Source organism: Salmo salar, chromosome ssa26, assembly GCF_905237065.1.
Source record: "Salmo salar chromosome ssa26, Ssal_v3.1, whole genome shotgun sequence".
In the NCBI taxonomy this organism is placed as follows: Eukaryota; Metazoa; Chordata; class Actinopteri; order Salmoniformes; family Salmonidae; genus Salmo; species Salmo salar.
In genome coordinates, this window is record NC_059467.1 from 53,226,655 (window position 1) to 53,254,291 (window position 27,637).

The 27,637-nt window shown below is 43.7% G+C and overlaps 2 protein-coding genes across 5 annotated transcripts in view; both read left to right on the plus strand.

Annotated features, from left to right (window-relative positions):
* gpatch1 (G patch domain containing 1) overlaps positions 1–14,996 on the plus strand; it is a 43,729-nt gene extending 28,733 nt beyond the window's left edge. Inside the window, exons 12-21 of one of the 4 annotated variants that reach the window (XM_045708387.1) lie at positions 1,296–1,459; positions 1,851–2,035; positions 5,554–5,681; positions 5,876–5,982; positions 7,218–7,399; positions 11,784–12,036; positions 12,848–12,952; positions 13,141–13,250; positions 13,984–14,141; positions 14,685–14,996. In XM_045708387.1, the coding sequence (XP_045564343.1) occupies positions 1,296–1,459; positions 1,851–2,035; positions 5,554–5,681; positions 5,876–5,982; positions 7,218–7,399; positions 11,784–12,036; positions 12,848–12,952; positions 13,141–13,250; positions 13,984–14,141; positions 14,685–14,718 (1,426 nt within the window). In that variant the 3' untranslated portion in view covers positions 14,719–14,996. Of the gene's footprint in view, positions 1–1,295; positions 1,460–1,850; positions 2,036–5,553; positions 5,682–5,875; positions 5,983–7,217; positions 7,400–11,783; positions 12,037–12,847; positions 12,953–13,137; positions 13,251–13,980; positions 14,142–14,684 lie in introns of all 4 variants that reach the window. The other 3 variants (XM_045708384.1, XM_045708385.1, XM_045708386.1) reach the window with 3 other exon arrangements.
* An 8,631-nt stretch (positions 14,997–23,627) lies between these two features.
* The window catches only part of LOC106588044 (WD repeat-containing protein 88), a gene marked incomplete at its 5' end in the record, with an annotated part of 34,741 nt that continues 30,731 nt past the window's right edge, over positions 23,628–27,637 (plus strand). The window contains one exon of the mRNA XM_045708323.1: positions 23,628–23,940. Coding sequence (XP_045564279.1) covers positions 23,628–23,940 — 313 coding nt within the window. The remainder of the gene's footprint in view (positions 23,941–27,637) is intronic.

Below are 27,637 nucleotides of genomic sequence, written 5' to 3' on the forward strand. Positions count from 1 at the left end.
GTCCTGTGTTCTGTATTGTAGTCCTGTGTCTTGTATTGTAGTCTTGTAGTCCTGTGTTCTATATTGTAGTCCTGTCTTCTGTGTTGTAGTCCTGTCTTGTATTGTAGTCGTGTTCTATATTGTAGTCCTGTGTTCTGTATTGTAGTCCTGTGTCTTGTATTGTAGTCCAGTCTTCTATATTGTGTGTTGTAGTCCTGTGTTCTGTATTGTAGTCCTGTGTCTTGTATTGTAGTCCTGTGTCTTGTATTGTAGTCCTGTGTCTTGTATTGTAGTCCTGTGTCTTGTATTGTAGTCCTGTCTTCTATATCTTGTATTGTAGTCCTGTCTTCTATATCTTGTATTGTAGTCCTGTGTCTTGTATTGTAGTCCTGTCTTCTATATCTTGTATTTTAGTCCAGTGTCTTCTATATCTTGTATTGTAGTCCTGTGTCTTGTATTGTAGTCCTGTCTTCTATATATTGTATTGTAGTCCAGTCTTCTATATTGTGTGTTGTAGTCCTGTGTTCTGTATTGTAGTCCTGTGTCTTGTATTGTAGTCCTGTGTCTTGTATTGTAGTCCTGTGTCTTGTATTGTAGTCCTGTGTTCTGTATTGTAGTCCTGTGTTCTGTATTGTAGTCCTGTGTCTTGTATTGTAGTCCTGTGTTCTGTATTGTAGTCCTTTGTCTTGTATTGTAGTCCTGTGTTCTGTATTGTAGTCCTGTGTCTTGTATTGTAGTCCTGTGTCTTGTATTGTAGTCCTGTGTTCTGTATTGTAGTCTTGTATTGTAGTCCTGTGTTCTGTATTGTAGTCCTGTGTCTTGTATTGTAGTTCTGTATTGTAGTCCTGTGTCTTGTATTGTAGTCCTGTGTCTTGTATTGTAGTTCTGTATTGTAGTCCTGTGTCTTGTATTGTAGTCCTGTCTTCTATATCTTGTATTGTAGTCCTGTGTCTTGTATTGTAGTCCTGTGTTCTGTATTGTAGTCTTGTATTGTAGTCCTGTGTTCTGTATTGTAGTCCTGTGTCTTGTATTGTAGTCCTGTGTCTTGTATTGTAGTTCTGTATTGTAGTCCTGTGTCTTGTATTGTAGTCCTGTGTCTTGTGTTGTAGTCCTGTGTCTTGTGTTGTAGTCCGGTGTTCAGTGTCTTGTATTATAAACTGGGTGTTTCGAGCCCTGAATGCTGATTGGCTGTCAGCTGTGGTATACCAGAGGTATGACAAAACAATGCACTGATAGGTCTCGCATGGCTCTCATCTACAATATCCTGCTGCTCCTGGTAACATCAGATCACTGAGTCTCAGTTTAAATCCATCCAGGTTTGCTCCTCAATCAGAGCAGCTGCAGCAGGAAGCTCTGAGTGTGTGGAGCGGTCCGACAGCTCAGGCCCAGACAGGACAGACCTTCAAACCCTTTGAGAGGACCCCTCATAAACAGGCCCGATACGACCTCTACATAGACCAGCTCAAACAGGGAGACAGAGGTACGGAGGCTGCATGGTGTCAAACAGATACAATGGACTTTTATTCTATGAAACGGAGAGGCTCTTTCGAAAAACAGACCTGGAGACGGGAGGTACAGAGAACTGATTTTTGACTGCCATTTTTAACAAAGACAAAAGTGCTTGACAATGACAATCTGGTATTGTAATGTTATTATGGTCCTGTTAAGACAATAAAACCACATACTTGTCATGTGGATCACAGACATGGACAACCTTTAAAAAAAAAAAAACGTTCTGAAGAATCATCCCACGTTCTAATTTTAGGGCACTCCTCTCCCATCGTGCGTTTTTATCCACTAAGATTCCAATTATGTTTTTTTTTAATTTTTTTTTATCCTCACCGTCTAACCCTCTCCTCAACTCTGTCCAGACGCCCTGGAGTTGAGCTTGGACCCCACCATGACAGAGTGGGAGAGAGGGAGAGAGAGGGACGAGTTCGTCCGCGCTGCTCTCCTCTACAAGCCCAGCAGCTCGTCTCTGTCCTGTCGCTTCACCAGAGGGAAACAGGACGACGGTGTGGAGGCAGACACTGTGGAGGTGACACGAGATCAGGAGGTAGGCAGCTCTCTCCACAGCTTCACCGTTAATGTTGAAAGGATTGTGGGTAATCAATACTGAGGAGAGATCAGGAGGTAGGCAGCTCTCTCCACAGCTTCACCGTTAATGTTGAAAGGATTGTGGGTAATCAATACTGAGGAGAGATCAGGAGGTAGGCAGCTCTCTCCACAGCTTCACCGTTAATGTTGTACCTGGCCTTACTTCCTTGTCCGTCTCTGTTAATACCTGGCCTTACTTCCTTGTTCGTCTCTGTTAATACCTGGACTTACTTCCTTGTCCGTCTCTGTTAATACCTGGCCTCACTTCCTTGTCCGTCTCTGTTAATACCTGGCCTCACTTCCTTGTCCGTCTCTGTTAATACCTGGCCTTACTTCCTTGTCCGTCTCTGTTAATACCTGGCCTTACTTCCTTGTTCGTCTCTGTTAATACCTGGACTTACTTCCTTGTCCGTCTCTGTTAATACCTGGCCTTACTTCCTTGTTCGTCTCTGTTAATACCTGGCCTTACTTCCTTGTCCGTCTCTGTTAATACCTGGCCTTACTTCCTTGTCCGTCTCTGTTAATACCTGGCCTTACTTCCTTGTCCGTCTCTGTTAATACCTGGCCTTACTTCCTTGTCCGTCTCTGTTAATACCTGGCCTTACTTCCTTGTCCGTCTCTGTTAATACCTGGCCTTACTTCCTTGTCCGTCTCTGTTAATACCTGGCCTTACTTCCTTGTTCGTCTCTGTTAATACCTGGCCTTACTTCCTTGTCCGTCTCTGTTAATACCTGGACTTACTTCCTTGTTCGTCTCTGTTAATACCTGGCCTTACTTCCTTGTCCGTCTCTGTTAATACCTGGCCTTACTTCCTTGTCCGTCTCTGTTAATACCTGGCCTTACTTCCTTGTCCGTCTCTGTTAATACCTGGCCTTACTTCCTTGTCCGTCTCTGTTAATACCTGGCCTTACTTCCTTGTTCGTCTCTGTTAATACCTGGCCTTACTTCCTTGTCCGTCTCTGTTAATACCTGGCCTTACTTCCTTGTCCGTCTCTGTTAATACCTGGCCTTACTTCCTTGTCCGTCTCTGTTAATACCTGGCCTTACTTCCTTGTCCGTCTCTGTTAATACCTGGCCTTACTTCCTTGTCCGTCTCTGTTAATACCTGGCCTTACTTCCTTGTCCGTCTCTGTTAATACCTGGCCTTACTTCCTTGTCCGTCTCTGTTAATACCTGGCCTTACTTCCTTGTCCGTCTCTGTTAATACCTGGCCTTACTTCCTTGTCCGTCTCTGTTAATACCTGGCCTTACTTCCTTGTCCGTCTCTGTTAATACCTGGCCTTACTTCCTTGTCCGTCTCTGTTAATACCTGGCCTTACTTCCTTGTCCGTCTCTGTTAATACCTGGCCTTACTTCCTTGTCCGTCTCTGTTAATACCTGGCCTTACTTCCTTGTCCGTCTCTGTTAATACCTGGCCTTACTTCCTTGTTCGTCTCTGTTAATACCTGGCCTTACTTCCTTGTCCGTCTCTGTTAATACCTGGCCTTACTTCCTTGTCCGTCTCTGTTAATACCTGGCCTTACTTCCTTGTCCGTCTCTGTTAATACCTGGACTTACTTCCTTGTCCGTCTCTGTTAATACCTGGACTTACTTCCTTGTCCGTCTCTGTTAATACCTGGACTTACTTCCTTGTTCGTCTCTGTTAATACCTGGACTTACTTCCTTGTTCGTCTCTGTTAATACCTGGCCTTACTTCCTTGTCCGTCTCTGTTAATACCTGGCCTTACTTCCTTGTCCGTCTCTGTTAATACCTGGACTTACTTCCTTGTCCGTCTCTGTTAATACCTGGACTTACTTCCTTGTCCGTCTCTGTTAATACCTGGACTTACTTCCTTGTTCGTCTCTGTTAATACCTGGACTTACTTCCTTGTTCGTCTCTGTTAATACCTGGCCTTACTTCCTTGTCCGTCTCTGTTTATACCTGGTTTTGTGTCATAATGTGCCTTGCAATAATTGCTTACAGTAATAAAATTCAACATATCACAACAGCTTGAGTGTAGAGTTTCAATAAACCCGTAGGCCATATTTTGGCTCAGCTTTATAACCACTGCATCGGTGTTGTGGACATGAGCCCCAGTGTCTTTTGTTAGCGGCTGGTAGTGAACAACGACGGGGGGAGGAGGAATCCCTGACCTAATTTAGACTCAAGGGATTGTTATACAGATGGAATTAGTGTCAGAAACCACCTGCAGGATGAACCCATATTCTGTCATAACAGTCAGAGAAAGTATTGTTGTTTTTTTTCGCTGTCCGTCTGAGCTAACAACCAAAACACACAGAGGTATATTTCTATACGTTAAGAATGACAAATCCATTGTGGTTTTATTGCTAAATGTCTATTATAAATCACACTTTGACTTTTACAGACCCGTCAATGTGGATGGATACTGTATTCTAAATGATGGCCTGGCCCGTACGCAGGAGCGTTAGGCCAGTAATCCAAAAGGTTGATGGTTCGAATCCCTGAGCCGATTTGGTAAAAAAAAAAAAAAAAATAGAACTGTTAATGTTCCCTTGGCACTCGGCCCTAATTGCTCCTCTAAGTCGCTCTGGGTGAGTGTCCGCTATCCAGGATTGGGGTTTACAGGCTGGGCATCCAGGATTGGGGTTTACAGGCTGGGCATCCAGGATTGGGGTTTACAGGCTGGGCATCCAGGATTGGGGTTTACAGGCTGGGCATCCAGGATTGGGGTTTACAGGCTGGGCATCCAGGATTGGGGTTTACAGGCTGGGCATCCAGGATTGGGGTTTAGTGAGAACTGCCTCAGCCTCCCCAAAAGATTGGGGTTTACAGGCTGGGCATCCAGGATTGGGGTTTACAGGCTGAGCATCCAGGATTGGGCATGAGGCTCAGTGGGTTGATCCTGTTGCTGTCCCCAGTCCACCTGGCCGTGCTGCTGCTCCAGTTTCAACTGTTCTGCCTGCGGCTATGGAACCCTGACCTGTTCACCGGACATGCTACCTGTCCCAGACCTGCTGTCCCAGACCTGCTGGAACCCTGACCTGTTCACCGGACGTGCTACCTGTCCCAGACCTGCTGTTTTCAACTCTCTAGAGACAGCAGGAGCGGTAGAGATACTCTGAATGATCGGCTATGAAAAGCCAACTGACATTTACTCCTGAGGTGCTGACCTGTTGAACCCTCGACAACCACTGTGATTATTATTATCTGACCCTGCTGGTCATCTATGAACATTTGAACATCTTGGCCATGTTCTGTTATAATCTCCACCCGGCACAGCCAGAAGAGGACTGGCCACCCCTCATAGCCTGGTTCCTCTCTAGGTTTCTTCCTAGGTTCTGGCCTTTCTAGGGAGTTTTTCCTAGCCACCGTGCTTCTACACCTGCATTGCTTGCTGTTTTGGGGGGTTTTAGGCTGGGTTTCTGTACAGCACTTTGAGATGTCAGCTGATGTAAGAAAGGCTTTTATAAATACATTTGATTTGATCCTTTTGTTTTGCCTTTTTTTGTCTTCAGAATGATGTGGATGACAAGCAGGAAGCCGTAAAGATGAAGATGTTTGGAAAACTGACCAGAGACTCGTTTGAATGGCACCCTGACAAACTGCTCTGCAAGAGGTTCAATGTACCTGACCCCTATCCTGGGTACGACACACACCACACACCACACACACACACACACACACGGTTAGTCAGATATAATTGTTGTTGTTTATCCAGGTCAGGGTTTATCAGATATAACTTGTTGTTGTTTATCCAGGTCAGGGTTTATCAGATATAACTTGTTGTTGTTTATCCAGGTCAGGGTTTATCAGATATAACTGTTGTTGTTTATCCAGGTCAGGGTTTGTGGGAATGCCCAAAGTGAAGAGAGACAAGTTCTCTGTGTTCAACTTCCTGACTGTATCAGAGAGTCCAACAGCTAGTGCTTCCCCCGCTCCACAAGGTAACAAACAATCAGTTCCACTTCATCCAGAAACTTCACATTTTATCTCAAGTGTTACGGGGAGAATATCAGAGCGTCGTGGCGTTGACTATCATTAAATGTTAAGGCTGTATATTATCAAATAAATTCTCTGTTTTAATTACGCGATTTAAACTTAATCATGTAACTTTAATTAACTAGGAAGTCGGCACCACGGGAGTCTTTATTTCCCGATTTAACTCTTCCGATATTTTCATATCTTATCGATTAGTCACTTGTTAATGTGTTAATGTGTTATTACCTCTTCAGTCTCATTACTGAACGTCTCAAACCCTTGGACATTTTGTGGTGGTTTATTTCTGTCTTATCAAATGAGGAGAGAGAAACCTTTCACACCAGTCAGAGTTATACTCAAACTACATCTTTAATAATAAGGCCCTACGTCTCTCTGTCCCTCTCTGTGTAAACCTGGCCCCTACGTCTCTCTCTGTCCCTCTCTGTGTAAACCTGGCCCCTACGTCTCTCTCTGTCCCTCTCTGTGTAAACCTGGCCCCTACGTCTCTCTCTGTCCCTCTCTGTGTAAACCTGGCCCCTACATCTCTCTCTGTCCCTCTCTGTGTAAACCTGGCCCCTACGTCTCTCTCTGTCCCTCTCTGTGTAAACCTGGCCCCTACGTCTCTGTCCCTCTCTGTGTAAACCTGGCCCCTACGTCTCTCTCTGTCCCTCTCTGTGTAAACCTGGCCCCTACGTCTCTCTCTGTCCCTCTCTGTGTAAACCTGGGCCCTTCATCTCTCTGTCCCTCTCTGTGTAAACCTGGCCCCTACTTCTCTCTGTCCCTCTCTGTGTAAACCTGGCCCCTACGTCTCTCTGTCCCTCTCTGTGTAAACCTGGGCCCTTCATCTCTGTCCCTCTCTGTGTAAACCTGGGCCCTTCATCTCTCTGTCCCTCTCTGTGTAAACCTGGCCCCTACTTCTCTCTGTCCCTCTCTGTGTAAACCTGGCCCCTACGTCTCTGTCCCTCTCTGTGTAAACCTGGCCCTTCATATCTCTTTCCCTCTCTGTGTAAACCTGGCCCCTACGTCTCTCTCTGTCCCTCTCTGTGTAAACCTGGCCCCTACGTCTCTCTCTGTCCCTCTCTGTGTAAACCTGGGCCCTTCGTCTCTCTGTCCCTCTCTGTGTAAACCTGGCCCCTACGTCTCTCTCTGTCCCTCTCTGTGTAAACCTGGCCCCTACGTCTCTCTGTCCCTCTCTGTGTAGGTGTGAAGCCCTCTGAGCCAGGGAAGAGGTCCAGGTGGGATGTGTCTGGCCAGGCTGGGGACGAGGACAGGAAGGAGAAGGATCCAATCAGTGATTTCCTCAGTGTGGCTCGTATTGAAGCCTCTGGGTCAGGACCGGACACCTCTACTACTGATGGCCCTACAACGGATCCTACTGTAGAGGTACTGGTACCATCCTACTACATACATCACTGATCCTACTGTAGAGGTACTGGTACCATCCTACTACACTACATCACGGATCCTACTGTAGAGGTACTGGTACCATCCTACTACACTACACCACTGATCCTACTGTAGAGGTACTGGTACCATCCTACTACATACAACACTGATCCTACTGTAGAGGTACTGGTACCATCCTACTACACTACACCACTGATCCTACTGTAGAGGTTCTGGTACCATCCTACTACATACACCACTGATCCTACTGTAGAGGTACTGGTACCATCCTACTACATACACCACTGATCCTACTGTAGAGGTACTGGTACCATCCTACTACACTACACCACTGATCCTACTGTAGAGGTTCTGGTACCATCCTACTACACTACATCACTGATCCTACTGTAGAGGTACTGGTACCATCCTACTACACTACATCACTGATCCTACTGTAGAGGTACTGGTACCATCCTACTACACTACATCACTGATCCTACTGTAGAGGTACTGGTACCATCCTACTACACTACATCACTGATCCTACTGTAGAGGTACTGGTACCATCCTACTACACTACATCACTGATCCTACTGTAGAGGTTCTGGTACCATCCTACTACACTACATCACTGATCCTACTGTAGAGGTACTGGTACCATCCTACTACACTACATCACTGATCCTACTGTAGAGGTACTGGTACCATCCTACTACATACAACACTGATCCTACTGTAGAGGTACTGGTACCATCCTACTACATACAACACTGATCCTACTGTAGAGGTACTGGTACCATCCTACTACACTACATCACTGATCCTACTGTAGAGGTACTGGTACCATCCTACTACATACAACACTGATCCTACTGTAGAGGTACTGGTACCATCCTACTACATACAACACTGATCCTACTGTAGAGGTACTGGTACCATCCTACTACACTACATCACTGATCCTACTGTAGAGGTACTGGTACCATCCTACTGCACTACACCACTGATCCTACTGTAGAGGTACTGGTACCATCCTACTACACTACACCACTGATCCTACTGTAGAGGTTCTGGTACCATCCTACTACACTACATCACTGATCCTACTGTAGAGGTACTGGTACCATCCTACTACACTACATCACTGATCCTACTGTAGAGGTACTGGTACCATCCTACTACACTACATCACTGATCCTACTGTAGAGGTTCTGGTACCATCCTACTACACTACATCACTGATCCTACTGTAGAGGTACTGGTACCATCCTACTACACTACATCACTGATCCTACTGTAGAGGTTCTGGTACCATCCTACTACACTACATCACTGATCCTACTGTAGAGGTACTGGTACCATCCTACTACACTACATCACTGATCCTACTGTAGAGGTACTGGTACCATCCTACTACACTACATCACTGATCCTACTGTAGAGGTACTGGTACCATCCTACTACATACATCACTGATCCTACTGTAGAGGTACTGGTACCATCCTACTGCACTACATACATCACTGATCCTACTGTAGAGGTACTGGTACCATCCTACTACACTACATCACTGATCCTACTGTAGAGGTACTGGTACCATCCTACTACACTACATCACTGATCCTACTGTAGAGATACTGGTACCATCCTACTACATACACCACTGATCCTACTGTAGAGGTACTGGTACCATCCTACTACATACAACACTGATCCTACTGTAGAGGTACTGGTACCATCCTACTACACTACATCACTGATCCTACTGTAGAGGTACTGGTACCATCCTACTGCACTACATACACCACTGATCCTACTGTAGAGGTACTGGTACCATCCTACTACACTACATACACCACTGATCCTACTGTAGAGGTACTGGTACCATCCTACTGCACTACATACACTGATCCTACTGTAGAGGTTCTGGTACCATCCTACTGCACTACATACACTGATCCTACTGTAGAGGTACTGGTACCATCCTACTACACTACATCACTGATCCTACTGTAGAGGTACTGGTACCATCCTACTACATACATCACTGATCCTACTGTAGAGGTACTGGTACCATCCTACTACACTACACCACTAATACTGAGAGGTACTGGTACCATCCTACTACACTACACCACTAATACTGAGAGGTACTGGTACCATCCTACTACACTACACCACTAATACTGAGAGGTACTGGTACTCTTAATACTAAGAGGTTTGACAGTCCACTGTAATACTGAGAGGTTTGACAGATGTAACAGTCCACTGTAATACTGAGAGGTTTGACAGATGTAACAGTCCACTGTAATACTGAGAGGTTTGACAGATGTAACAGTCCACTGTAATACTGAGAGGTTTGACAGTCCACTGTAATACTGAGAGGTTTGACAGATGTAACAGTCCACTGTAATACTGAGAGGTTTGACAGATGTAACAGTCCACTATAATACTGAGAGGTTTGACAGTCCACTGTAATACTGAGAGGTTTGACAGTCCACTGAAATACTAAAAGGTTTGACAGTCCACTGTAATACTGAGAGGTTTGACAGTCCACTGTAATACTGAGAGGTTTGACAGTCCACTGTAATACTGAGAGGTTTGACAGTCCACTGTAATACTGAGAGGTTTGACAGTCCACTGTAATACTGAGAGGTTTGACAGATGTAACAGTCCACTGTAATACTGAGAGGTTTGACAGTCCACTGTAATACTGAGAGGTTTGACAGATGTAACAGTCCACTGTAATACTGAGAGGTTTGACAGTCCACTGTAATACTGAGAGGTTTGACAGTCCACTGTAATACTGAGAGGTTTGACAGTCCACTGTAATACTGAGAGGTTTGACAGTCCACTGTAATACTGAGAGGTTTGACAGTCCACTGTAATACTGAGAGGTTTGACAGTCCACTGTAATACTGAGAGGTTTGACAGATGTAACAGTCCACTGTAATACTGAGAGGTTTGACAGTCCACTGTAATACTGAGAGGTTTGACAGATGTAACAGTCCACTGTAATACTGAGAGGTTTGACAGATGTAACAGTCCACTGTAATACTGAGAGGTTTGACAGTCCACTGTAATACTGAGAGGTTTGACAGATGTAACAGTCCACTGTAATACTGAGAGGTTTGACAGTCCACTGTAATACTGAGAGGTTTGACAGATGTAACAGTCCACTGTAATACTGAGAGGTTTGACAGTCCACTGTAATACTGAGAGGTTTGACAGATGTAACAGTCCACTGTAATACTGAGAGGTTTGACAGATGTAACAGTCCACTATAATACTGAGAGGTTTGACAGTCCACTGTAATACTGAGAGGTTTGACAGTCCACTGAAATACTAAAAGGTTTGACAGTCCACTGTAATACTGAGAGGTTTGACAGTCCACTGTAATACTGAGAGGTTTGACAGTCCACTGTAATACTGAGAGGTTTGACAGTCCACTGTAATACTGAGAGGTTTGACAGTCCACTGTAATACTGAGAGGTTTGACAGTCCACTGTAATACTGAGAGGTTTGACAGTCCACTGTAATACTGAGAGGTTTGACAGATGTAACAGTCCACTGTAATACTGAGAGGTTTGACAGTCCACTGTAATACTGAGAGGTTTGACAGTCCACTGTAATACTGAGAGGTTTGACAGTCCACTGTAATACTGAGAGGTTTGACAGTCCACTGTAATACTGAGAGGTTTGACAGATGTAACAGTCCACTGTAATACTGAGAGGTTTGACAGATGTAACAGTCCACTGTAATACTGAGAGGTTTGACAGTCCACTGTAATACTGAGAGGTTTGACAGATGTAACAGTCCACTGTAATACTGAGAGGTTTGACAGATGTAACAGTCCACTGTAATACTGAGAGGTTTGACAGTCCACTGTAATACTGAGAGGTTTGACAGATGTAACAGTCCACTGTAATACTGAGAGGTTTGACAGTCCACTGTAATACTGAGAGGTTTGACAGATGTAACAGTCCACTGTAATACTGAGAGGTTTGACAGTCCACTGTAATACTGAGAGGTTTGACAGATGTAACAGTCCACTGTAATACTGAGAGGTTTGACAGTCCACTGTAATACTGAGAGGTTTGACAGATGTAACAGTCCACTGTAATACTGAGAGGTTTGACAGATGTAACAGTCCACTGTAATACTGAGAGGTTTGACAGTCCACTGTAATACTGAGAGGTTTGACAGTCCACTGTAATACTGAGAGGTTTGACAGATGTAACAGTCCACTGTAATACTGAGAGGTTTGACAGATGTAACAGTCCACTGTAATACTGAGAGGTATGACAGACGAAAGAGATACGGATGTTTTGTAAGTCGCATGTTGTTAATCTGTGATCTTTCTGACTAACTGAGCAGCCGGACACGGAGCAGAAAGACGAGGAGGAGGAGGAAGAGGAGAGCAGGCCGTCTATGGATCTGTTCAAAGCCATCTTCGCCTGTTCATCAGACGAGAAGTCTTCCTCTTCTTCAGAAGGAGAGAGTGAGGAGGAGGAGGAGGAGGAAGGTGTTCGGAGCAAGGCTGGGACCGGGCCTCAGATATCTAACCAGCTGAACGTCAACACAACCCGACCTGCTCTTCCTGTGTCGGCGACACCCAGCCAGCACCCAGGTAGGAACACTGGTCCTTCTGTTCCTATGGCCATTATAGATGGGTGGTTGAACAATGGCTTGTTTGGGTAGTTAGGAGAATAATGAGATATTTGTATTTATTATGGGTCCTCATTTAGCTGCTGCCAAGGTATTCATTACAGAATGACACAAGACACTAAGAGATCTCTGACAAGAGGATAAAATGGACATGGATTTAACCCTCTGGGTAGTGGAGAATGATGGGAGATCTCTGATGGGTTTAACTCTCTGGGTAGTGGAGAATGATGGGAGATCTCTGATGGTTTTAACTCTCTGGGTAGTGGAGAATGATGGGAGATCTCTGATGGTTTTAACTCTCTGGGTAGTGGAGAATGATGGGAGATCTCTGATGGTTTTAACTCTCTGGGTAGTGGAGAATGATGGGAGATCTCTGATGGTTTTAACTCTCTGGGTAGTGGAGAATGATGGGAGATCTCTGATGGGTTTAACTCTCTGGGTAGTGGAGAATGATGGGAGATCTCTGATGGTTTTAACTCTCTGGGTAGTGGAGAATGATGGGAGATCTCTGATGGGTTTAACTCTCTGGGTAGTGGAGAATGATGGGAGATCTCTGTTTTTAACCCTCTGGGTAGTGGAGAATGATGGGAGATCTCTGATGGGTTTAACTCTCTGGGTAGTGGAGAATGATGGGAGATCTCTGATGGTTTTAACTCTCTGGGTAGTGGAGAATGATGGGAGATCTCTGATGGTTTTAACTCTCTGGGTAGTGGAGAATGATGGGAGATCTCTGACATCTCTGATGGTTTTAACTCCGTTTTTCTTGTTTTTAGACGTTCTGTTCAAAACGCCCAGTGGTCCTGCCCCTCCCCCTCAGAACCAGGAAGTGGAAGAGGAGGAGTTTGGACCTCGGCTGCCTCCTCCTTCCTCTACATTGAGTGAGTCTCTTACCCAATATCGTGACCCAATCAAATCCTCCGGGTTAAACGGACGTCATGATTTCTTAACATCTGTTAAATTCTTGTTGGTCACAAAAAAGCGGTTGAAACCAGTCTGTTGCAGCCCATGTTGAGGCGATGATGTAGGTGATTTGGAGTCTCACCATCTCAGCTTGTCTTTTCAGCAGCGGGGCGCCGTCCGTCCCCAACTCCCTCTGCTAAGGACGACAAACACAAGAAGAAGTGTAAGGAGAAGCACAAAGCCAAGAAACACGGCAAGCACAAGAAGGACAAAAAGGTAGGGCCGGGGAAAACAACTTGACACAGGAAAATAGACTATAATGTGTCTATTTAAGAGTACTCTGTCTCTCTCTCGATCTTTCTCTGTCTCTCTCGATCTTTCTCTCTCTCTCGATCTTTCTGTCTTTGTCTGTCTGTCTGTCTGTCTGTCTGTCTGTCTGTCTGTCTGTCTGTCTGTCTGTCTGTCTGTCTGTCTGTCTGTCTGTCTGTCTGTCTGTCTGTCTGTCTGTCTGTCTGTCTGTCTGTCTGTCTGTCTCTCTCTCTCTCTCGCTGTCTCTCTCTCTCTCTCGCTGTCTCTCTCTCTCTCTCGCTGTCTCTCTCTCTCTCTCGCTGTCTCTCTCTCTCTCTCGCTGTCTCTCTCTCTCGCTGTCTCTCTCACTGTCTCTCTCGCTGTCTCTCTCACTGTCTCTCTCGCTGTCTCTCTCTCTCTCTCGCTGTCTCTCTCTCTCTCTCGCTGTCTCTCTCTCTCTCTCGCTGTCTCTCTCTCTCTCTCGCTGTCTCTCTCTCTCTCTCGCTGTCTCTCTCTCTCTCTCGCTGTCTCTCTCTCGCTGTCTCTCTCTGACAGGCTGCTCTATGACTGGTAAAGTGAGTTATTCAAGAGGATCTCTATTGCACCAAACATGTTTGGTCTTTGTTTTTGGTGGAAGTTCCAGGAACGCTGTTCACTGTCTGTCAGTCTGTCCTTTTGACTCTCGCCTCTCTGCCGTCGTCGTTGATGTTGTTAACAGCAGAAGAAGAAGCACAAGAGGCACAAGCACAAAGGCAAGCAGAAGAAGAGCAGTAGGAAGGAGTCTTCATCATCAGGCAGCAGCTCAGAGGGGAGTGACGGGAACGGCCAGGGGGACGGAGAGGAGGGAGGAGGGGTGTCAACAGAAGAGCTGCTCAGAAGGTCAGAGGCCATGGTCCTTGTTTCAGTCAGTTGATGAAGTGAAACACATCACTTCTCAGGAGGGGTTGAAACCTCTTGTAATAACGAAGGGTCTGCCTACCCAATCCCTCTAACACACCTTTTTATTATTGGCTCATAATGTCTTGATCCAAAATGGGTTTTTAATAAGGTGCTTTTTAAAAACTTTAATTGTTCAAAACAGTTATAACCAGGTCCAAAAACAGTTATAACCAGGGCGAAAACGGTTATAACCAGGTCCAAAAACAGTTATAGCCAGGCCAAAAACGGTTTGAACCAGGGCGAAAAAACGGTTTGAACCAGGGCGAAAAAAAACGGTTTGAACCAGGGCGAAAAAACGGTTTGAACCAGGGCGAAAAAACGGTTTGAACCAGGGCGAAAAAACGGTTTGAACCAGGGCGAAAAAACGGTTTGAACCAGGGCGAAAAAAACGGTTTGACCCATGTCATTTAAACATATTACAGTATTATGACAGTGTCATTACATACATGAAATGAATTGCTCCTTCCTCTCCCATCTGACTAGGTTGAAGAGCATCCGTGGGAAGAATCAGCAGTGAATCTATAATCCGACAGACAGGATCCATCATGTCCTCTATGAGGATGGATACCTGGATACCTGGAGACGGGAGTCAGGAACCATTCTGTATATGGCATTTAGGAATTCCAATAGCCCTGTACCGATGCTGATGAAAGAGGGGCTTACTTTACATTTTAAATTGTAATTCTCATAAGATGTGAGTTTTTGCTGATCAATGTCTTGGGCTGATATGTTGAGAGATATTGATTTGTTGCTATCGTCTGTTAATCAATAAAAAAGTAGATTTTTTGGTTGTAATCTGTCTCTGCATTATCATCATGCTATTCCAGATTGTCTGTGATGTGCCCCGTCTGGTGACAAGGCTCTGGAGTTGTTACGATCCCATCACGTATCATTAAATGGATAAAAAGTTGAGCTACATTTGGAAAGTATTCAGACCCTTTTGACTTTTTCCACATTTTGTTACGTTACAGCCTTATTCTATAATTATTTTTTTTTTAAATCCCCCTCAATCTACACACAGTACCCCATAATGACGTCACAATACCCCATAATGACGTCACAATACCCCATAATGACGTCACAATACCCCATAATGACGTCACAATACCCCATAATGACGTCACAATACCCCATAATGACGTCACAATACCCCATAATGACGTCACAATACCCCATAATGACATCACAATACCCCATTATAACAAAGTGAAAACAGGTTTTTAGAAAATTCTGCAAATTTATTAAACATAAAAAAAATAAAAACCTTATTGTACATAAGTATTCGGAACCCTTTTTGATGAGACTCGAAATTGAGCTCAGGTGCATCCTGTTTCCATTGTGGGAGCTAATGTAAAATTAAATAGGTGCAGCTCCTATGCTGAAGTAGCAAGGACATTGGCCAGAGGAAGAGAAGGTGACACCCAGTACATTTTGCTATTTCTGAAGAGGGTAAACATGCCAAAGATTACATTAAGCTAAACGAACATGAGTACATTAGCCAAGGCCATAAGTACATTTATGACAGCTGGGACATACTGTCAGGAGGACACAGGAAGGAGGATGGTAGCAAAATCATCAACAGGTGAAACATAAGTATGAAATAAATGTATTATTTTTTTGTATGACCATAAAGTGGTCCCGCCACCATTTATAATCTAACCAGAAGCAGAGATGGGCGTTACTGGGCGTGAACAAGCAAAGAACTCAGACTAAAAGATAATGGTGGCAGAAGGACTAAGGGGAGTAACTTCATTTACGTATGAGATGTACCCATATGCTGTATGTATATAAAAGCAGAGTCGGTGTTCAGAGAAGTTAGCTGGTTCCGCGGACCAGCACGGTTTTGTTACTTTATATTAAAGCCTATATTGAATTCACAAGTTCTTGCAAGAGTGTTATATTTCTGAGGCAATATTCCACGACAGATGTTTCTACAACTTTGATTGGAGTCCACCTTGTGGTAAATTCATTTGATTGGACATGATTTGGAAAGGCACACACTTGTCTATATAAGGTCCCACAGTTGACAGTGCGTGTCAGAGCAAAAACCAAGCTTTGATATTCGAAGGAATTGTCCGTAGAGCTCCGAGACAGGATTGTGTCGAGGCACAGATCTGAGGAAGGGTACCAAAAAATGTCCTCTGTGTTGAAGGTCCCCAAGAACACAGTGGCCTCCGTCCTTAAATGGAAGAAGTTTGGAACCGTCAAGACTTCCTAGAGCTGGCCGCCCGGCCAAACTGAGCAATCGATGGTCATTCTGACAGAGCTCCAGAGTTCCTCTGTGAAGATGGGAGAACCTTCCAGAAATACAACCATCTCTGCAGCACTCTACCATAAAGGCCTGATTTGGTGGAGTGGCCAGACGGAAGCCACTCCTCATTAAAATGCACATGACAGCCCATTTGGAGTTTACCAAAAGGCAGCTAAAGACTGACCATGAGAAACAACATTCTCAGGCATCACATCTGGAGGAAATCTGGCACCAACCCTACGGTGAAGCATGGTGGTGGCAGCATCATGCTGTGGGGATGTTTTTCAGCGGCAGGGACTGGGAGACTAGTCAGGATTGACTGAAAGATGAACAGAGCAAAGTACAAGAGAGAATCTGCTCCAGAGCCCTCATGACCTCAGACTGGGGCGAAGGTTCACCTTCCAACAGAACAACGACTCTAAGCACACAGCTAAGACAACGCAGGAGTGGCTTCGGGACAAGTCTCAATGTCCTTGAGTGGCCCAGCCAGAGCCCGGACTTGAACCCGATCAAACATTTCCGGAGAGAGCTGAAAATAGCTGTGCAGCGAGGCTCCCCATCCAACCTGACAGAGTTTGACAGAGTTTGAGAGGATCTGCAAGGAAGAATGGGAGAAACTCCCCAAATACAGATGTGCCAAGCTTGTAGCGTCATACCCAAGAAGACTTGAGGTTGTAATCGCTGCCAAAGCTGCTTCAACAAAGTATTGAGTAAAGGGTCTGAATACTTATGTAAATGTGACATTTGCAAAAAATTCAACAACAATATGGGGTATTGTGTGTAGATTGATTAGGGGGGGGGAAAACTATTTAATCCATTTTAGAATAAGGCTGTAATTTAACAAACATTTGGAACAAGACAAAGGGTCTGAATACTTTCCCGAATGCATTGTGTGTATGTGTGTATATATATATATATATGTATGTATGTATGTATGTATGTATATATATATATATGTGTGTGTGTGTATGTAAAAAATTGTCATTACATAAAATATTTCAGATTGATCTCCATCTCAGCATGGCCGTCGCCATGGGAACGCACCGACTGGCACAACAAACTCTTGACTGACTGTTTAGCTACTGTAGCCTGATACTTTTTAACGAAAAACAAAAACAATGAAATTACTAACTTAGACAAAATACATATTTAGTTTCCTGGACAAAATGACGTGTAGAAATATCGATCCTTTGTCACTTGATGAGACCATTGATGAAGGGAAAGAGGAGACCGATGTGGTGAAGAGAAGATCCTCGGTGTGGGAACATCAGGAGCTTGCCCAGGTTAGCTAGCTAGCTAGCTAGCTAGAGAGGGAATGAGTTGAATAGCCTTCATGTTTATAACTCTTTCTAGAGCAGTTAGCTGCCCAGGTTAGCTAGCTAGCTAGCTAGAGAGGGAATGAGTTGAATAGCCTTCATGTTTATAACTCTTTCTAGAGCAGTTAGCTGCCCAGGTTAGCTAGCTAGCTAGCTAGAGAGGGAACGAGTTGAATAGCCTTCATGTTTATAACTCTTTATAGAGCAGTTAGCTGCCCAGGTTAGCTAGCTAGCTAGCCAGAGAGTGAATGAGTTGAATAGCCTTCATGTTTATAACTCTTTCTAGAGCAGTTAGCTGCCCAGGTTAGCTAGCTAGCTAGCTAGAGAGGGAACGAGTTGAATAGCCTTCATGTTTATAACTCTTTATAGAGCAGTTAGCTGCCCAGGTTAGCTAGCTAGCTAGCTAGAGAGGGAATGAGTTGAATAGCCTTCATGTTTATAACTCTTTCTAGAGCAGTTAGCTGCCCAGGTTAGCTAGCTAGCTAGCTAGAGAGGGAATGAGTTGAATAGCCTTCATGTTTATAACTCTTTCTAGAGCAGTTAGCTGCCCAGGTTAGCTAGCTAGCTAGCTAGAGAGGGAATGAGTTGAATAGCCTTCATGTTTATAACTCTTTCTAGAGCAGTTAGCTGCCCAGGTTAGCTAGCTAGCTAGCTAGAGAGGGAACGAGTTGAATAGCCTTCATGTTTATAACTCTTTATAGAGCAGTTAGCTGCCCAGGTTAGCTAGCTAGCTAGCTAGAGAGGGAATGAGTTGAATAGCCTTCATGTTTATAACTCTTTCTAGAGCAGTTAGCTGCCCAGGTTAGCTAGCTAGCTAGCCAGAGAGGGAACGAGTTGAATAGCCTTCATGTTTATAACTCTTTATAGAGCAGTTAGCTGCCCAGGTTAGCTAGCTAGCTAGCCAGAGAGGGAATGAGTTGAATAGCCTTCATGTTTATAACTCTTTATAGAGCAGTTAGCTGCCCAGGTTAGCTAGCTAGCTGGCTAGAGAGGGAACGATTTGAATAGCCTTCATGTTTATAACTCTTTCTAGAGCAGTTAGCTGCCCAGGTTAGCTAGCTAGCTAGCCAGAGAGGGAACGAGTTGAATAGCCTTCATGTTTATAACTCTTTATAGAGCAGTTAGCTGCCCAGGTTAGCTAGCTAGCTAGCCAGAGAGGGAACGAGTTGAATAGCCTTCATGTTTATAACTCTTTCTAGAGCAGTTAGCTGCCCAGGTTAGCTAGCTAGCTAGCCAGAGAGGGAATGAGTTGAATAGCCTTCATGTTTATAACTCTTTATAGAGCAGTTAGCTGCCCAGGTTAGCTAGCTAGCTAGCTAGAGAGGGAATGAGTTGAATAGCCTTCATGTTTATAACTCTTTCTAGAGCAGTTAGCTGCCCAGGTTAGCTAGCTAGCTAGCCAGAGAGGGAATGAGTTGAATAGCCTTCATGTTTATAACTCTTTATAGAGCAGTTAGCTGCCCAGGTTAGCTAGCTAGCTGGCCAGAGAGGGAACGATTTGAATAGCCTTCATGTTTATAACTCTTTCTAGAGCAGTTAGCTGCCCAGGTTAGCTAGCTAGCTAGCTAGAGAGGGAATGAGTTGAATAGCCTTCATGTTTATAACTCTTTATAGAGCAGTTAGCTGCCCAGGTTAGCTAGCTAGCTGGCTAGAGAGGGAATGAGTTGAATAGCCTTCATGTTTATAACTCTTTATAGAGCAGTTAGCTGCCCAGGTTAGCTAGCTAGCTAGCCAGAGAGGGAATGAGTTGAATAGCCTTCATGTTTATAACTCTTTATAGAGCAGTTAGCTGCCCAGGTTAGCTAGCTAGCTAGCTAGAGAGGGAATGAGTTGAATAGCCTTCATGTTTATAACTCTTTCTAGAGCAGTTAGCTGCCCAGGTTAGCTAGCTAGCTGGCCAGAGAGGGAATGAGTTGAATAGCCTTCATGTTTATAACTCTTTCTAGAGCAGTTAGCTGCCCAGGTTAGCTAGCTAGCTGGCTAGAGAGGGAATGAGTTGAATAGCCTTCATGTTTATAACTCTTTCTAGAGCAGTTAGCTGCCCAGGTTAGCTAGCTAGCTAGCTAGAGAGGGAATGAGTTGAATAGCCTTCATGTTTATAACTCTTTATAGAGCAGTTAGCTGCCCAGGTTAGCTAGCTAGTTAGCTAGAGAGGGAATGAGTTGAATAGCCTTCATGTTTATAACTCTTTCTAGAGCAGTTAGCTGCCCAGGTTAGCTAGCTAGCTAGCCAGAGAGGGAACGATTTGAATAGCCTTCATGTTTATAACTCTTTATAGAGCAGTTAGCTGCCCAGGTTAGCTAGCTAGCTAGCCAGAGAGGGAACGATTTGAATAGCCTTCATGTTTATAACTCTTTATAGAGCAGTTAGCTGCCCAGGTTAGCTAGCTAGCTAGCCAGAGAGGGAATGAGTTGAATAGCCTTCATGTTTATAACTCTTTATAGAGCAGTTAGCTGCCCAGGTTAGCTAGCTAGCTAACTAGAGAGGGAATGAGTTGAATAGCCTTCATGTTTATAACTCTTTCTAGAGCAGTTAGCTGCCCAGGTTAGCTAGCTAGCTGGCTAGAGAGGGAATGAGTTGAATAGCCTTCATGTTTATAACTCTTTCTAGAGCAGTTAGCTGCCCAGGTTAGCTAGCTAGCTAGCTAGAGAGGGAATGAGTTGAATAGCCTTCATGTTTATAACTCTTTATAGAGCAGTTAGCTGCCCAGGTTAGCTAGCTAGCTAGCTAGAGAGGGAATGAGTTGAATAGCCTTCATGTTTATAACTCTTTCTAGAGCAGTTAGCTGCCCAGGTTAGCTAGCTAGCTAGCTAGAGAGGGAATGAGTTGAATAGCCTTCATGTTTATAACTCTTTCTAGAGCAGTTAGCTGCCCAGGTTAGCTAGCTAGCTAGCTAGAGAGGGAATGAGTTGAATAGCCTTCATGTTTATAACTCTTTCTAGAGCAGTTAGCTGCCCAGGTTAGCTAGCTAGCTAGCTAGAGAGGGAATGAGTTGAATAGCCTTCATGTTTATAACTCTTTCTAGAGCAGTTAGCTGCCCAGGTTAGCTAGCTAGCTAGCTAGCTAGAGAGGGAATGAGTTGAATAGCCTTCATGTTTATAACTCTTTATAGAGCAGTTCGCTGCCCAGGTTAGCTAGCTAGCTAGCTAGAGAGGGAATGAGTTGAATAGCCTTCATGTTTATAACTCTTTCTAGAGCAGTTAGCTGCCCAGGTTAGCTAGCTAGCTAGCCAGAGAGGGAATGAGTTGAATAGCCTTCATGTTTATAACTCTTTATAGAGCAGTTAGCTGCCCAGGTTAGCTAGCTAGCTAACTAGAGAGGGAATGAGTTGAATAGCCTTCATGTTTATAACTCTTTCTAGAGCAGTTAGCTGCCCAGGTTAGCTAGCTAGCTGGCTAGAGAGGGAATGAGTTGAATAGCCTTCATGTTTATAACTCTTTCTAGAGCAGTTAGCTGCCCAGGTTAGCTAGCTAGCTAGCTAGAGAGGGAATGAGTTGAATAGCCTTCATGTTTATAACTCTTTATAGAGCAGTTAGCTGCCCAGGTTAGCTAGCTAGCTAGCTAGAGAGGGAATGAGTTGAATAGCCTTCATGTTTATAACTCTTTCTAGAGCAGTTAGCTGCCCAGGTTAGCTAGCTAGCTAGCTAGAGAGGGAATGAGTTGAATAGCCTTCATGTTTATAACTCTTTCTAGAGCAGTTAGCTGCCCAGGTTAGCTAGCTAGCTAGCTAGAGAGGGAATGAGTTGAATAGCCTTCATGTTTATAACTCTTTCTAGAGCAGTTAGCTGCCCAGGTTAGCTAGCTAGCTAGCTAGAGAGGGAATGAGTTGAATAGCCTTCATGTTTATAACTCTTTCTAGAGCAGTTAGCTGCCCAGGTTAGCTAGCTAGCTAGCTAGCTAGAGAGGGAATGAGTTGAATAGCCTTCATGTTTATAACTCTTTATAGAGCAGTTAGCTGCCCAGGTTAGCTAGCTAGCTAGCTAGAGAGGGAACGAGTTGAATAGCCTTCATGTTTATAACTCTTTCTAGAGCAGTTAGCTGCCCAGGTTAGCTAGCTAGCTAGCTAGAGAGGGAATGAGTTGAATAGCCTTCATGTTTATAACTCTTTCTAGAGCAGTTAGCTGCCCAGGTTAGCTAGCTAGCTAGCTAGAGAGGGAATGAGTTGAATAGCCTTCATGTTTATAACTCTTTATAGAGCAGTTAGCTGCCCAGGTTAGCTAGCTAGCTAGCTAGAGAGGGAAACGAGTTGAATAGCCTTCATGTTTATAACTCTTTCTAGAGCAGTTAGCTGCCCAGGTTAGCTAGCTAGCTAGCTAGAGAGGGAATGAGTTGAATAGCCTTCATGTTTATAACTCTTTATAGAGCAGTTAGCTGCCCAGGTTAGCTAGCTAGCTAGCTAGAGAGGGAAACGAGTTGAATAGCCTTCATGTTTATAACTCTTTCTAGAGCAGTTAGCTGCCCAGGTTAGCTAGCTAGCTAGCTAGAGAGGGAATGAGTTGAATAGCCTTCATGTTTATAACTCTTTCTAGAGCAGTTAGCTGCCCAGGTTAGCTAGCTAGCTAGCTAGAGAGGGAATGAGTTGAATAGCCTTCATGTTTATAACTCTTTATAGAGCAGTTAGCTGCCCAGGTTAGCTAGCTAGCTAGCTAGAGAGGGAATGAGTTGAATAGCCTTCATGTTTATAACTCTTTCTAGAGCAGTTAGCTGCCCAGGTTAGCTAGCTAGCTAGCTAGAGAGGGAATGAGTTGAATAGCCTTCATGTTTATAACTCTTTATAGAGCAGTTAGCTGCCCAGGTTAGCTAGCTAGCTAGCTAGAGAGGGAACGATTTGAATAGCCTTCATGTTTATAACTCTTTCTAGAGCAGTTAGCTGCCCAGGTTAGCTAGCTAGCTAGCTAGAGAGGGAATGAGTTGAATAGCCTTCATGTTTATAACTCTTTATAGAGCAGTTAGCTAACAAGGTTATATGCTGTAATAGTGTACAGCTACTTCCATGTAAACTGTTATAAAACTACAAACGTCAATGAGTGATTGGTCAACTAATAGTTAACGTTAGCAAGTCAAGCTAACAGCTAGCCACATACCTATACATAATTAATTGTATTGCACCTGTGTCATAACACTGACAATAACATGGATGAATGATGACAACTGCCAACTAGCCTACTAGACATCAAGCTTTTAATGAAAACAGTTTCCTTAAACATGGAAACACATTGAGTGCCAAGTCTTTGTTTGTGCTGTCATGCCCAAGTCCTTACCACTCATGACACAACCAGATCTGGGACCAGGCTAGGAAACGCTGCATGAAAAGCCCTCCTGCTATACATCTGGCTGGTGCCCAAACATATAAATGATGACCAATACATCTCAACAGAAAAACAGACCTCAGCTGTTGTATTAAAATGATGGACGTTCACATTATCATTACTGCGATGCTTTAGTGACTTTAGTCGTGTTCAAAACATATATAAGTGACTCCGTTGAGCTTTCACAATACAATTTTAGATAGGTTCAGATGATTTGGACAATTTGAAAAAAAAATGCTAATATCAGTCCCCATGACTTGAATGGGATTTGTGCCAAAAATGCTAAAACGTTAGCATGTTGAAACAGTGCTAGGGAAACAACTGGGCCAAAATAATACTACTATGTGTAATGAAGATGGGAAACGGGGCTTGATTCCCCGTGCCTCTTCAGACCCCCTTCATGGTCTACTGGAGATGTGAAATGGGGCTTGATTCCCCGTGCCTCTTCAGACCCCCTTCATGGTCTACTGGAGATGTGAAATGGGGCTTGATTCCCCGTGCCTCTTCAGACCCCCTTCATGGTCTACTGGAGATGTGAAATGGGGCTTGATTCCCCGTGCCTCTGCAGATTCCCATCAAGGTGCTGAGGGGTCACGCAGACGCTGTCACCAGCTGTCACTTCTGCTTTGACGACACCAAAGTCCTGACCAGCTCCCACGACAAGACGGCCACTCTATGGGTAGGTCCACCAAACACTAGTCCACCAAACACTAGTCCACCAAACACTAGTCCACCAAACACTAGTCCACCAAACACTAGTCCACCAAACACTAGTCCACCAAACACGAGTCCACCAAACACTAGTGCTGCTTCCCAAATGGAACACTTCCCTAGCACTACTTATAACCACTATTCCCTATATAGTCCACCACTATTCCCTATATAGTGCTCCACTTATGACCACTATTCCCTATATAGTCCACCACTATTCCCTATATAGTGCTCCACTTATGACCACTATTCCCTATATAGTCCACCACTATTCCCTATATAGTCCACCACTATTCCCTATATAGTGCACTACTTATAACCACTATTCCCTATATAGTCCACCACTATTCCCTATATAGTCCACCACTATTCCCTATATAGTGCTCTACTTATAACCACTATTCCCTATATAGTGCTCTACTTATAACCACTATTCCCTATATAGTGCTCTACTTATAACCACTATTCCCTATATAGTCCACCACTATTCCCTATATAGTCCACCACTATTCCCTATATAGTGCTCTACTTATAACCACTATTCCCTATATAGTGCTCTACTTATAACCACTATTCCCTATATAGTGCTCTACTTATAACCACTATTCCCTATATAGTCCACCACTATTCCCTATATAGTGCACTACTTATAACCACTATTCCCTATATAGTGCACTACTTATGACCACTATTCCCTATATAGTGCACTAGTTTTGGTGTGGAGGGAATATGTATCCATTTGGGAGTCGGTGTGTGTTAATTAATACAGACGTACACATCTCAAGGAAGTTACAAGGTCTGTTATTGAAGCTGTTTCAGTTTCCTGTCTGTGTGATGTCACACACCCAATCCGTCTCAGTGTTTATGTGGATCTTGTGGATGTCTGTTTTACAGTTGAAGTGGGTAGTTTACATACACTTAGGTTGGAGTCATTAAAACTCTTTTTTTCAACCACTCCACAAATTTCTTGTTAACTTCTATGGGCTAGGTGGGACGTTAGCGTCCCACCTGCGGGACACAGCCAATGAAATATGAGGGCGGCAAATTGAAAAACAACAAAATGTCATAATTCAACTTTCTCAAACATACGACTATTTTACACCATTTTAAAGATACACTTCTCCTTGATATAACCACATTGTCCGGTTTCAAAAAGGCTTTACAGCGAAAGCAAAACATTAGATTATGTTAGGAGAGTACATAGACAAAAATAATCACACAGCCATTTTCCAAGCAAGGACATGTGTCAATAAAACCCAAAACACAGCGAAATGCAGCACTAACCTTTGACGATCTTCATCAGATGACACTCCTAGGACATTATGTTACACAATACATGTATGTTTTGTTCGATAAAGTTGATATTTATATCCAAAAACAGCATTTTACATTGGCGAGTGACGTTCAGACAATATTTTGCTTCCAATACTGCCGGTGAATCAGCACAACAATTTACAAAAATACTCATCGTAAACGTTGATAAAATATTAAACTGTTATTCAAAGAATTATAGATGAACATCTCCTTTATGCAACCGCTGTGACAGATTTCAAAAAAGCTTCACGGGAAAAGCACACTTTGCAATAATCTGAGTACTGCGCTCAGAAACATACACCAGGCAATACAGATACCCGCCATTTTGGAGTCATCTAAAATCATAAATAGCATTATAAATATTCACTTACCTTTTTGATCTTCATCAGAAGGCACTTCCAGGTATCCCAGGTCCACAATAAATATTGTTTTGTTTGATAAAGTCCATAATTTATGTCCAAATCACTCCTTGTTGTTTGCGCGTTCACTAAGCTACTCCAAATGTAGGAAGCGCGGCCAAAATTTCACGACAAAAAGTTATATTTACGTTCGTTGAAACATGTCAAACGTTGTAAAACATCAATCTTTAGGGCCTTTTTAACTTAGAACATCAATAATATTCCAACCGGACGATTCCAGTTGTCTTGAAAAACGTTTTGGAACACAGCTACCTCCTCACGTGAACGCGCGTAATTGTGGCCTGTCATTCTCTCGGTCATCAGACTCCAGGAGGTCTTGTTCGCTCTCTGTTGACTGTAAAAGCCTGAAACACGTTCTAAAGACTGTTGACATCTAGTGGAAGCCTTAGGAAGTGCAAATTGAACCCTAAGTCACTGTATACTGAATAGGCCCAGTCTTGAAAAACTACAATCCACTTCCTGGTTGGATTTCTTTTCAGGTTTTTGCCTGCTATATGAGTTCTGTTATACTCACAGACACCATTCAAACAGTTTTAGAAACTTCAGAGTGTCTTCTATCCAAATCTACTAATAATATGCATATTCTAGTTTCTGAGCCAGAGTAGTAACTTGTTTAAATTGGGTACGTTAATCATCCGGCCGTGAAAATACTGCCCCCTAGCCCAGACAGGTTTTAACAAACTATAGTTTTGGCAAGTCGGTTAGGACATCTACTTTGTGCATGACACAAGTCAATTTTCCAACAATTGTTTACAGACAGATTATTTCACTTATAATTCACTGTATCACATTTTCAGTGGGTCAGAAGTTTACATACACTAAGTTGACTGTGCCTTTAAACAGCTTGGAAAATTCCAGAAAATTATGTCATGGCTTTAGACACTTCTGATAGGCTAATTGACAACATATGAGTCAATTGGAGGTGTACCTGTGGATGTATTTCAAGGCCTACCTTCAAACGCAGTGCCTCTATGCTTGACATCAGGGGAAAATCAAAAGAAATCAGCCAAGACCTCAGAAAAAAATTGGAGACGTCCACAAGTCTGGTTCATCCTTGGGAGCAATTTCCAAACGCCTGAAGGTACCACGTTCATCTGTACAAATAATAGTCCGCAAGTAGAAACACCATGGGACCACGCAGCCGTCATACCGCTCAGGAAGGAGACGCGTTCTGTCTCCTAGAGATGAACGTACTTTGGTGCGAAAAGTGCAAATCAATCCCAGAAAAACAGCAGGATCTTGTGAAGATGCTGGAGGAAACAGGTACAAAAGTATCTATACCCCCAGTAAAACGAGTCCTATATCGACAAAACCTGAAAGGCCGCTCAGCAAGGAAGAAGCCACTGCTCCAAAACCGCCATAAAAAAGCCTGACTATGGTTTGCAACTGCACATGGGGACAAAGATTGTACTTTTTAGAGAAATGTCCTCTGGTCTGATGAAACAAAAATAGAACTGTTTTTCCATAACGACCATCGTTATGTTTGGAGGAAAAAGGGGGAGGCTTGCAAGCCGAAGAACACCATCCCAACCGTGAAGCACGGGGGTGGAGGCATCATGTTGTGGGGGTGCTTTGCTGCAGGAGGGACTGGTGCACTTCACAAAATAGATGGCAACATGAGGTAGGAAAATCATGTGGATATATTGAAGCAACATCTCAAGACATAAGTCAGGAAGTTAAAGCTTAGTCGCAAATGGGTCTTCCAAATGAACAATGACCTCAAGCATACTTCCAAATTTTTGGCAGAGTGGCTTAAGGACAACAAAGTCAAGGTATTGGAGTGGCCATCACAAAGCCCTGACCTTAATCCTATAGAAAATTTGTGGGCAGATCTGAAAAAGAGTGTGCAAGCGAGGAGGCCTACAAACCTGACTCAGTTACTCCAGCTCTGTCAGGAGGAATGGGCCAAAATTCACCAAACTTATTGTGGGAAGCTTGTGGAAGGCTACCCAAAACGTTTGACCCAAGTTAAACAATTTAAAGGCAATGCTTCCAAATACTAATTGAGTGTATGTAAACTTCTGACCCACTGGGAATGTGATGAAAGAAATAAAAGCTGAAATAAATCATTCTCTCTACTATTATTCTGACATTTCACATTCTTAAAATAAAGTGG